General features: G+C 46.7%; 1 protein-coding gene across 4 annotated transcripts in view; it reads left to right on the plus strand.

Moving 5' to 3' along the window:
- Positions 1-347: 347 nt before the first annotated feature.
- LOC115175883 (collagen alpha-1(XIV) chain-like) overlaps positions 348-13,026 on the plus strand; it is a 101,732-nt gene continuing 89,053 nt past the window's right edge. For 2 of the 4 annotated variants that reach the window (XM_029735490.1, XM_029735491.1), the window contains exons 1-3: positions 349-557; positions 3,206-3,331; positions 6,698-6,814. In XM_029735490.1, the coding sequence (XP_029591350.1) occupies positions 3,241-3,331; positions 6,698-6,814 (208 nt within the window). In that variant the 5' untranslated portion in view covers positions 349-557; positions 3,206-3,240. Of the gene's footprint in view, positions 558-3,205; positions 3,332-6,697; positions 6,815-13,026 lie in introns of all 4 variants that reach the window. The other 2 variants (XM_029735492.1, XM_029735493.1) reach the window with 2 other exon arrangements.

The following is a 13,026-nucleotide window of genomic DNA, read 5'->3' on the forward strand; positions in this document are numbered from 1 at the left end:
TTCTCCCCTAAGAGGAGCGAACAATTGCACGCGCTCGTGCTGACCAGAAGCGCGCGAAAAATACATACCTGGAAAAAAAGCTCGCAGACGAATGGTAAAAACAGGTAGTCTGCCCCGCGGGCGGTCAGACGTTTATCTGCCTCAATAGAGATTAAACGAGGCGAAGGAATGAATAGCACAAGGGATGGGTGAATGAATAGCTCAAGGGATGGGTGAACAAATAGCTCAAGGGATGGGTGAACGAATAGCTCAAGGGATGGGTGAACGAATAGCTCAAGGGATGGGTGAACGAATAGCTCAAGGGATGGGTGAACGAATAGCTCAAGGGATGGGTGAACGAATAGCTCAAGGGTGGGGGAACGAATAGCTCAAGGGATGGGTGAATGAATAGCACAAGGGATGGGTGAACGAATAGCAACGCGGGATACACCCACCTTCGCAAATCTGACACTGAAGGAGCGCGAGCTGAAGATAGTTTGCCAACAGCCGGCGAAGGAAGACACGCATGAAGGGTCCATTTGGAACAATATTACCTGTAAACAAATGTTTTGAAAAAGGTATGATATATTTTCTTTAGTTTGGGATAAAGTCGGTGTTTTATTTCTACACATTCAAAGTAGAAGTGGTAGGAAGTGGAACGTCACCTGTCATGCGACAGTGGTGGTCGTGGGGGCGCGTTTGACAATTTATGCAAATTTGGTGTAGTCAATTTACTTTATCTGTTGTATTTCGTCGATACTGTTTGTTTATCTAATTTATAATTAAAATATAATGTACAGTGGTTTTCAATGTTTTCCTACATCTGTAGGCCTACACTGACCATCATCGAGGATAGTTGACTACTACTGTGGTTTGCCTGTAGGTTACTCCTGCAATTTCTCAATGCAAAGATTAGAATGCTATTTATTAGCCGAGGAGAATGATTAGGCATGGCGAATTGAAGTGCTGCTTTGAAATGTCAGCTTGCCTAATGATGAAGTGTTTCTGTTGAAATGTTTGCATAAGTTTGAGATAAAGGTAAAGGTGTGACATCTTTTTTTTACATCCTCAATTAAAAAAATAAACGAATTAATTTTGCATAATTGCATGCATTTTATTCCTGCCACGGTACTCTGCAGGGTCATGCCACGTTTCAAAGATCCTTTGAATGGTTTATGGGTGTCCGTATGGTTATGTCAAAGTTTAAATGCTTTGATGAGTTCGTTGTTTCCAAAGTCATTTGAAATTTAAACGGGAATGCACTTTTGTATCAACATTCTTTGAGTTTATTAATAATATGTATTGTATTGCTCTATAACTTATAGGGATGTGCATCTTTCCCGTTCAAGCGATTCAACCATGTGTTTGATGTATTTGATACCATTCCACCAATTCCGCTCCAGCCATTACCACGAGCCCGACCTCCCCAAATAAGGTGCAACCAACCTCCTCCCGTGCTAGATACATGAGCTCCAATACGATACAGGAACAATACGTTTTAGTTTGAAATGATTCCGTGCGAATCGGTTTGATTAGAGAACGAGTCGAAGCGATTTGGTTTGATGTAATACGATACGATGCACTAACATTTGTTGCGTAAACACGCACATTATCCATTCTAAATTAAAATCTGCTGCTGATGGAGCTCATGAAATGGGCCTCTCTGAGCTGGATTTGTGTGTGTGGTGTGTGTAAATTATGTATGTATATGGTGTATGTACTATGTAGGCACCTTAGCTGAGCCATAAGGGAGACAAGGCATCTACCATCCCAATACCACTATGAGATCGGGGGGCAATGCAGCCTAGGTTTTTTGTCCACCCCCCCACTTTGGTTCTGAAATTGTCACCCACTAATTAACTTGTCATTTTTGCAGATTATGTGTTTGAGCTAGTAATGTATCAATATTAGTTGTTTACAAATTAGTTATGACATAGCCAATGAATATATAGCACAATTTTGGATTGTTTTGACCATTTGGAGGTTTTTACCGAGGGATCTTCTCTTCACCTCTTGCTTTGGCCATGCAGTGCACCTCATGTGATTACTATCTTCATTATGAAATGATCAAATTTACCCTGTATATCTACAAATAATTATATACGCTGATTGTTTAAAGTAAAACTACCAAAACTATTGCTGATGGTGAACCTGAACAATACAAATAAAATCTATTGTTGTAAGCCCTGTTCAGCAGGTATAGCCAGATGAGAGTTTCTACTGGGCACAGACCTCAGTTCAACGTCTAGTTTTGATTTACATTTGGTTGAGTTTTCAACTAACGTGAATTCAACGTCATTGGATTACGTTTAAAAGATGGGTTCAAAAAAGACAAAATGCCCTTACGTTGGTGACTTTTAGCAAATCCAAACAGTTTTCCACGTTGATTCAACGTCATCACATTGATTTTGTGAGTTGAAATTACGAGGAAACAACCTGTCTCAGGTAGCTTAATTTTATAACGCTAAAACGCAATTTTCAAAAACACCTAGATAACAATAACCTAGCAAATGACATAGGTTGTCACTCAACTAATAATGCCTAATATCACACACGCAAGCCATTTTAACGTTTGAATTCTGAAGGTGCCACGCAGATGTGCAAGATCAGGAACCTGGACGCATACCTCGCGTTGGTCAGCATGCGAATCTGGGCACAATGCGCTGTTTGACTAGACTACTGATATTGCCTGGGGTTGTTCGGCATGCAAAATTACATTCAGATCAATGACTGTCAACACAGTTACATGTAGTTCGACAGTGAAGGAGAGGACACATCAGTTGTCACAAAATATGAGGTTTTTGGAAGGTAGAAATAATGTAATTTGAGGGGAAAAAAAGTGAACCGGCGATTTGTAACGTTGTTACATTTGGATCTGTTTGGGGTCCACAAACCTACGCACTTAATCGGGGACCTATGCATATCAGTGAATTGTTACATCCATAAGAACTTTTATAATTCCATCCCTTATTTTGAAAATGCATTAAAGGGATAGTTTGAGATTTTCAGTCAAGCTGTTCCTCTAGACTTCCAGTTATTGCGCTAACGCTAGTTAGCATTGGCTCGCGAAGCTACCTCTAACTTACTTTGTACTGGACGCAGATACATAAAAATGGTATCCACAAGGTATAGATAATTGCGAAAACCCCAAATTATCCCTTTAATAATGGAAGTAATTATTTTTCAATAGCATCAAGCATTGTCATTCCCTTTAATGTCTCCTCAGGTTTTCTGAGCTCCTCTCCTTTACCAGTGTGAAGGATGCAAGCTATAGGACTGAAGACGTGGGTATGGAGTCCTCTACTCTGTCTGGTTCTTATCTCTCTCTTACCTGTGCAAGCTCAGGGTCAAGGTAAACACAATCGTATAGGCTGCTCCTTATCCTCTGTCGTCTGGTGTGTGTCATTTTGATGTGCAGCTTTTGTCGAAGCATTTGTCTTTGTGTCACTGTCACTTTGTGATTATTTTACTTCAAAGGGAAAAGTCACTATTTTCTGGTATATTGGCACGTTTGTGTATAATATCACATCATTAACATTCCATTTGCAGTCGACTCAAGTGCTTTCAGAATATGCTTTGACATGAACTACCTACCCTTACTGTATATATCTGCCTTTGACCTTAACCTTGTTGATGTGAAAAAGAACAAGAACTGCATCCTCAAACAGCTGCAGTTTGTTTATCTGGGCTTGTCTTGACACCGTTGCCCAGTCCTCAAGTGAAACAAACCACAGCATTCCTGTGCTAAGAGTGGACTCTACGCTATGCTAACCTGAGCTACAGTATAGTGCCGCTTTGAGTTGTATTGTAGCATTACACCTAGGACAGCATCCATTGGTTGTCGGCAGAAGCCTTCTGTTCTGAAGAGCTGCCCTCTGGTTTAAGATAAACAACCTGTCCCTTTTACAGGTGGACTGTCAGTTGGCTTCCATAGAAGTTTCCTTCAAAGTACAGTACACCAGAGAGGTTTAACTGAAAGCATCCAGACCTTACGGCGATCAACAAGGGAAGGAGGTCTGGTAACACAGGCCACTGTCACCCAACGGCATGTGGCCACAGTATCTCACCCAATATGGCCCTCCTTATAATAAATCTATCAAATGTATTTATAAAGCCCTTTTTACATCAGCCGATGTCACAAACTGCTATACAGAAACCCAGCCTAAAACCTCAAACAGAATTCAATGCAGATGTAGAAGCATGGTGGCTAGGAAAAACTCCCTAGAAAGGCAGGAACCTAGGAAGAAACCTAGAGAGGAACCAGGCTCTGAGGGGTGGCCAGTCCTCTTCTGGTTGTGCCAGGTGGAGATTATAACAGTACATGGCCAAGATGTTCAAACGTTCATAGATGACCAGCAGGTTCAAATAATAATCACAGTGGTTGTAGAGGGTGCAATAGGTCAGCACCTCAGGAGTAAATGTCAGTTGGCTTTTCATAGTCGATCATTCAGAGTTAGAGACAGCAGGTGCGGTAGAGAGAGAGAGAGAGAGTTGAAAACAGCAGGTCCGGGACAAGGTAGCACGTCTGGTGAACAGGTCAGGGTTCCATAGCCGCAGGCAGAACAGTTGAAACTGGAGCAGCAGCACGACCAGGTGGACTGGGGACAGCAAGGAGTCATCAGGCCAGGTAGTCCTGAGTCATGGTCCTAGGGCCCAGGTCCTGCGAGAGAAGAGAGAGAGAATTAGAGGGAGCATACTTAAATTCACACAGGACACCGGATAAGACAGGAGAAATACTCCAGATATAACAGACTGACCCTAGCCCCCCGACACCAGCTATTGCAGCATAATTACTGGAGGCTGAGACGGGAGGGGTCGGGAGACACTGTGGCCCCGTCCGACGATACCCCCGGACAGAGAGGGGAACCGGTCAGGCAGAGACAGCAAGGGCGGTTCGTCTCTCCAGTGCCTTTCCGTTCACCTTCACTCCCCTGGGCCAGACTACACAATCATAGGACCTACTGAAGAGATGAGTCTTCAATAAAGACTTAAAGGTCGAGACCGAGTCTGCGTCTCTCACATGGATAGGCAGACCATTCCATAACAATTGAGCTCTATAGGAGAAAGCCCTGCCTCCAGCTGTTTGCTTAGAAATTCTAGGGACAATAAGGAGGCCTGCGTCTTGTGACCGTAGCGTACATGTAGATATGTACGGCAGGACCAAATCGGAAAGATAGGTAGGAGCAAGCCCATGTAATGCTTTGTAGGTTAGCAGTAAAACCTTAAAATCAGCCCTAGCCTTAACAGGAAGCCAGTGTAGCGAGGCTGGCACTGGAGTAACACATTTTCACAGATTATTTAAAATGCATTACACTTTCCATGTCTGACTTATTCCAAACTTCCCATGGGTGCTTGAGGCCTCATAAACCCTCACCAGCCTTCTGGCTGTTTGCACAAGACAGCTATGAAAAATATATATAAGAACTTAAGCCTATCTTCACACAGGCAAGTCCTTTGTCTGGAGATGTTGTACTACTAGTTTGTTTTGGAAATGTGCAAATGAATGCACCAAGTCTCTGAAGGTTTTAAAAAAACACACACACAAACAACACACTTTCTAATTCTCTCACTCGGGGAAGCGACATTCTTCAGAGAAGAGGTATCTTTTTTTCAGAGAGAGTTAAGCCCTGCTGAATACCCACCCCCCATTTTCAGGTTGGTGAGCTCGGTACAGTATTATCATTTGCCTGTTTGCACCATGCACCATCTCCGGGCTCTTTACCTTCTGATGAGTTACCCCTTTCTATGCGCTTGATTGTATTGTTTCCATACCTACATTAATGTCTGAAGGTATTTAAAGAATACATTGGCGAAATATATCTTGCCTGCTCTTAATGAGGACACAAACAAGACAAGTTTGTGTGACTGTTTGCAGTCTTTTCCGTTGTTACCAAATTGGATGGGAATGTTTTTTGTTTTTGGTTTGTTTGTTTTTCTCTGGGATTTGGTAATGCCTATTACTGCCTGATGTGTGGAGCTGATGGGATGTTGACCCAAGAGGAAGTGGTGAAAGTGGTATATCACTCTACTTGCAGATAGATATCTTCTTGAAGACAGGAATAAATGCTATTCCAGTGCCTTTCAATTTGTCGCTGCTGCGATTGAAAAAAAAAGGAACATTCTACTCTGAAAAGGCCTCAAAGTAAAGAGCACACTCTTTGTAATACAACCTCAATTCGACTGCTCCGGCGAAATGCAATCATGATGAGATCGGGGATGGTACTTTGGTGCTGAGATAAGCGCTGCATAAAAGACCCCCCGCCAAAAGAGATATGAGAGCTATCAATGGCAAAGGAAGGGAGAGAATGTGACTTTGCTTTTTTGTGACATCTGTGGTACTCTTTGAATCTGCATCTTTTTAATTTGGCCAAGATTCAATCTTTTAGGACTGTTGAAACACAGATGGACAGTGCCTGTTACCTCGCCAAACACTGGCTGGAGTTCAATCTAACTGTTTCATAATCACTTTTAACTGGGGAATCTTGAGTTTCATGCATTTCCATTGGCAAAAAATCCCCAAACCCTTCACACTCTGCTAGTTACTGAATTTGGAGAGTTATTTTTTCAAAGAATATTGGTTTTTACGCCTCATTGAACTCCAACCACTGTCTTGGTGTCATTAACCATGCATTCAAGATTACTATTGAATACTATATACAAATGCTTCTTGAGTTAGTCCGTTGTTGTAAAACTGTGTTTTCTGTCTTTTTTTGTCTAGTTGCCACCCCACGAAGACTTCGTTTCAAAGTCCTGAGTGCAACCCAGCTGCATGTGTCATGGAAAGAACCGAAAGGAGACTTTGAAAGCTACAGATTTATTTATAGCACACAATCAGGTAAGATCCAGCAATGAGAACGAACGATCAAGTTACGATTCGGCGCTGAAGGAGGCTGTCTAACTTATGTTGCGTGTTTTACAACAGCTTTATACTTGCAGTGTAGAAAACATAATTACATATCAACTAAACATCAGATGATAATGTAATCGGGTTATTACTCGTCTCCTATGACATGAATGTATTCTTGTAATGGATTTTCTTAGAGAAGTGGAGGAGTCAGGTGCAGGACACAGGGATGAAGGTAAACAAAACGTGTTTACTAAAATTTATCAATCCATCTTCTCATAAAAATACATAGTTTGGAGAAACACCTCCAACTACACAAAACAGACAAACAATCACCGACAAGACAAACAGGAAATGCAGAGGTTTAAATAATGAACATAATTAGGGAAACTCAAAACAGGTGTACACAATAAAGACAAAACCAAACGAACAGTGAAACATCGAACGCCGCCCGAACAAGGAGAGGGGTCGACTTCGGCGGGAGTCGTGACAGTACCCCGAGCTGCGCGCCGACACCGGCCTCGGGGACGACCCGGAGGACGGGGAGCAGGGCGATCCGGACGGAAGCGATGAAAATCCTGGATTAACAATGGATCCAGGATGTCTTCCGCCGGTACCCAGCTTCGCTCCTCCGGGCCATACCCCTCCCACTCCACGAGGTACTGAAGGCCCCTCGCCCGACGTCTGGAGTCCATAATGGCTCGTACGGTATATGCCGGGGCCCCCTCGATGTCCAGAGGGGGCGGAGGAACATCCCGTACCTCCGACTGCTGGAGCGGACCAGTTACCACCGGCCTGAGGAGAGACACATGGAACGAGGGGTTAATATGATAATCAGGGGGAAGTTGTAACCTATAACAAACCTCGTTCAATCTCCTCAGGACTTTAAATGGCCCCACAAACCGCGGACCCAGCTTCCGGCAGGGCAGGTGAAAGGGCAGGTTTCTGGTCGAGAGCCAGACCCGATCCCCCGGTGCATAAACCGGGGCCTCACTGCGGTGGCTGTCGGCACTCGCCTTTTGCCGCCTAATGGCTCGTTGAAGACGTACATGGGCAGCGTTCCATGTCTCCTCCGAGTGCCGAAACCATTCATCCACCGCAGGAGCCTCGATCTGGCTCTGATGCCATGGTGCCAGGACCGGCTGATACCCTAGCACACACTGAAAAGGGGTAAGGTTAGTGGAAGAGTGGCGTAAGGAATTTTGGGCCATCTCCGCCCAAGGGATAAATGATGCCCACTCTCCCGGCCGGTCCTGGCAATAGGACCGCAGAAACCTACCCACCTCTTGGTTGACTCTTTCCACCTGCCCATTACTCTCGGGGTGGAACCCTGAGGTAAGACTGACCGAGACCCCCAGGCGTTCCATAAACGCCCTCCAGACTCTAGACGTAAATTGGGGACCCCGATCAGAGACTATATCCTCAGGCACCCCGTAGTGCCGGAATACATGGGTAAATAGGGCCTCCGCAGTCTGTTGGGCCGTAGGGAGACCGGGCAAAGGAAGGAGACGGCAGGACTTAGAAAACCGATCCACAACGACCAGGATCGTGGTGTTCCCCCGTGACGGGGGAAGATCCGTCACGAAATCCACCGATAGGTGTGACCACGGTCGTAGCCTTCCCCGTAGCTCAGTTGGTAGAGCATGGTGTTTGCAACACCAGGGTTGTGGGTTCGATTCCCACGGGGGGCCAAGTACGAAGAAAAAAAAAAATGTATGAAATGAAAATGAAATGTATGCATTCACTACTGTAAGTCGCTCTGGATAAGAGCGTCTGCTAAATGACTAAAATGTCAAATGTAAATGTTGCGGAAGGGGTTGTAATTTCCCTCTGGGCAGATGTCTAGGTGCCTTGCACTGTGTGCATACCGAACAGGAGGAGACATAAACCCTCACGTCCTTGGCTAACGTGGGCCACCAGTACTTCCCCGTAAGGCAGCGCACCGTCTGACCTATACCAGGATGACCAGAGGAGGGTGATGTGTGGGCCCAACAGATCAAACGATCGCGAACATCAAACTGCATGTACACGCGCCCAACGGGACACTGGGAGGGAGTGGGTTCTGCACGTGACGCCCGTTCGATGTCCGCGTCCACCTCCCATACCACCGGTGCCACCAGGCATGAGGCTGGAATTATGGGAGTGGGCTCTGTGGACCGCTCCTCTGTATCATACAGCCGGGACAGTGCGTCTGCCTTGACGTTCTGGGAACCTGGTTTATAAGAAAGAGTGAAAGAAAAGCGTGTGAAAAACATAGCCCACCTAGCCTGGCGATGGTTCAGTCTCCTCGCTGCCTGAATATACTCCAGATTTCGGTGGTCAGTCCAAATGAGGAAAGAGTGTCTAGCCCCCTCAAGCCAATGTCTCCACGCTTTCAGAGCCCCGACAACAGCTAACAACTCCCTATCCCCCACGTCATAGTTTCGCTCCGCCGGGCTGAGCTTCTTCGAAAAGAAAGCACAGATGCGGAGTTTTGGTGGGTTACTCGAGCGCTGAGATAGCACAGCCCCTATTCCAGCCTCGGATGCATCCACCTCAACTATGAACGCTAAGGAGGGATCAGGATGCGCCAGCACTGGAGCCGTGGTAAACAGAGCCTTCAGGTTACCAAAACCTCTGTCCGCCTCAGCCGACCACCGCAACCGCACCGGTCCCCCCTTCAGTAAGGAGGTAATGGGAGCCACCACCTGGCCAAAGCCCCGGATAAACCTCCGGTAGTAGTTGGCAAACCCTAAAAACCGCTGCACCTCCTTTACCGTGGTTGGAGTCGGCCAATTACGCATGGCTGAAATGCGGTCAGTCTCCATCTCCACCCCTGACGCGGACAAACGGTACCCAAGGAAGGAGACGGACTGTTGAAAGAACAGACATTTCTCCGTCTTGACGTAAAGGTCATGCTCCAACAGTCGACCAAGCACCGTACGCACAAGGGACACATGCTCAGCGCGGGTGGTGGAGTATATGAGAATATCATCTATATACACCACTACACCCCGCCCGTGCAGGTCCCTGAAGATCTCATCCACAAATGATTGGAAGACGGATGGAGTATTCATTAACCCATACGGCATGACGAGGTACTCATAGTGCCCAGATGTGGTGCTAAATGCCGTCTTCCACTCATCCCCTCCCCTGATACGCACCAGATTGTAAGCGCTCCTGAGGTCCAATTTTGTGAAGAAGCGCGCCCCGAGCAATGACTCTGTCATACTGGCGATCAGAGGTAGCGGGTAACTGTATTTCACAGTAATCTGGTTCAAACCTCGATAGTCAATGCACGGGCGTAAACCTCCATCCTTCTTCACAAAAAAGAAGCTCGAGGAGACAGGTGAAATGGAGGGCCGAATGTATCCCTGTCCCAGAGATTCAGCGACATATGTTTCCATAGCCGCCGTCTCCTCCTGTGACAGAGGATACACGTGACTCCTGGGAAGTGCAGCACCCTCCAGGAGATTTATCGCACAATCCCCCGGTCGATGGGGTGGTAATTGACTCGCCTTCCTTTTACAGAAGGCGATTACCAAATCGGCATATTCGGGGGGAATGTGCATGGTGGAAACCTGGTTTGGACTTTCCACCGTAGTGGCACCTAAGGAAACACCTAAACACCTCCCTGAACACTGACAGGACCATCCCTTGAGAACCCTCTGTTGCCACGAAATAATAGGATCATGAGAAGCCAACCAGGGAAGCCCCAATACAACGGGAAACGCAGGAGCGTCAATCAGAAAGAGACTAATACTCTCTTCATGACTCTCCTGCGTCACCATAGCAATGGGAACTGTGACCTCCCTAATCAGCCCAGACACCAAAGGACGACTATCTAGGGCATGTATAGGGAAGGGAACATCAACGGGAACAATAGGAATCCCTAATCTATTGGCCAAAGACCGATCTATAAAGTTCCCAGCTGCGCCTGAATCTACTAGCGCCTTATGCTGGGAATGCGGGGAAAACCCCGGAAATCTTATAGATAACCACATGTGAGCAACAGGGGGGTCTGGGTGAGTTGTGTGCCTACTCACCTGAGATGAACCACCAGTGTTCCACCTACCACCTCAACTACCTGGAAAACCTCCCCAGCACCGACCAGCAGTGTGTCCTCTGCGGTCACCTCTGGTGCATGGAACGGTTTCCCCTCCGGTCTCCCTAGTACCAGCCCCGCCCAACTCCATTGGTGTTGGGTCTAAGGGACTGGAGGATGGAACCAACGGACCCCGATCCGGACGTCCGTGGGAGGCCAGCAGGTTATCCAGCTGGATAGATAAGTCCATCAGCTGGTCCAGGTGGAGGGTGGTGTCCCTGCAGGCTAGCTCCCTACGAACGTCCTCTCGCAAACCACACCTGTAGTGATCGATCAGGGCCCGCTCATTCCATCCTGCACCAGCCGCCAGAGTTCTAAAATCCAGTGCAAACTCCCGAGCGCTCCTCATCTCCTGCTTTAAATGGAACAAGCGCTCTCCCGCCGCTTTTCCTTCTGGTGGATGATCAAACACTGCCCGAAAGCGGCGGGAGAAGTCCTCGTAGTTTTCCCGAGTCGGGTCTTCCACCTCCCAGATGGCGTTGGCCCACTCTAGGGCTTTACCAGTCAAACAGGAGATGAGGGCACTCACTCTCTCGCGTCCCGAGGGCGGCGGCTGGACAGCCGCCAGGTAGAGCTCTAGCTGGAGTAGGAACCCCTGACACCTGGCAGCTGCTCCGTCATACGCTCCCGGGAGCGAGAGCCGAATCCCACCGGATCCAGACGGCGGTTGGATAGGATCCAGAGGTGTGCCGGGCGGTGGTGTGGCTGGGTCGACGGGACAGCCTTTCCTCTCCACTCTCTCCATGGTCAGCAGCACGCAATCCATGGCCGTCATTAGATCCTGGATCATTTTAGCCTGCTGCTGAACGTGCTCCTCTATATGACTAGGAGAACTGGCTGCTCCTGCTGACTCCATTTCAGGTCGGTGATTCTGTAATGGATTTTCTTAGAGAAATGGAGGAGTCAGGCGCAGGACACAGGGATGAAGGTAAACAAAACGTGTTTACTAAAATTTATCAATCCATCTTCTCATAAAAATACATAGTTTGGAGAAACACCTCCAACTACACAAAACAGACAAACAATCACCGACAAGACAAACAGGAAATGCAGAGGTTTAAATAATGAACATAATTAGGGAAACTCAAAACAGGTGTACACAATAAAGACAAAACCAAACGAACAGTGAAACATCGATCGTGGCAACTAGTAAGCCGGTGACGTCGACCGCCGAACGCCGCCCGAACAAGGAGAGGGGTCGACTTCGGCGGGAGTCGTGACAATTCTGGAGGTTTGACTATAGTCATGATAATTGGAGTAGGAGTTGAAGAACACATAGTCTGATGGGTAATAATCACGAAGAACAGAGGAGAGTGGCACACACTTTTGTACACCCATTTTCTTATTGCAGTGAGAGAGCCAATGTTTTTGGCGGGCACTTACAGGAAAGAAGTAGGAGTACTTCAGAGTGTGTGTTTTTCCTGTATTTTATAGTCACGATGAGAAATGAACTCCAAACATCCATTTTGTAATCTATAATAATCACTATGATTGATACACCTATTAGGCGATTGACTGTAGTGCAGCCTACCATTTCACTTCTGAAGTTGTTCTTAAGGAAACATATTAATAAATGGCCCATTCTCAATGTATAGATAGACTCCATGACATTCCACCATGGCTTTTACTTTGTCCTTACTTGAAGCTGTAGCTTCAGTGGCTTGCCTGGCCTTGAGCTGGTGTTGATCAAGATAATGGAGTAAGCATCAGATAAGACTCAGTGAGCAGAGCAGAAGCAGCTGTATCTAAACTGCCTGAGGCCGGCTGGGGCATGGGACACAATCTCATCCCACCCCTGGCATCCTGCTGAACGAGCACATTTCCCCACCAAGCTGGCTTCCTCTGGTGAACTTCTCTTCATGCCAGCTGCAGAATGGAGGATATTTCAACCTTTTCTTCCAGACCTGGGTTCAAATAGTATTTGTTTGTCTTTTTAAATGCTATGAGCTTTTGATCGAGCCTACCTGGAGTACGGGTGGCGAGGTTTGCCCTTTTGGGGCTATTCCGTTGGTTCCTTTGCATCAGGCAAGCTCAATCTAGCGCAGCTGAAGTATTTTAGTATTTTAAAGAAAACTAATGCTATTTGAAACCAGGTCTGATTTCCCTCTTCTCTCTTTCT

Source organism: Salmo trutta, chromosome 36 (assembly GCF_901001165.1).
Source record: "Salmo trutta chromosome 36, fSalTru1.1, whole genome shotgun sequence".
In the NCBI taxonomy this organism is placed as follows: domain Eukaryota; kingdom Metazoa; phylum Chordata; class Actinopteri; order Salmoniformes; family Salmonidae; genus Salmo; species Salmo trutta.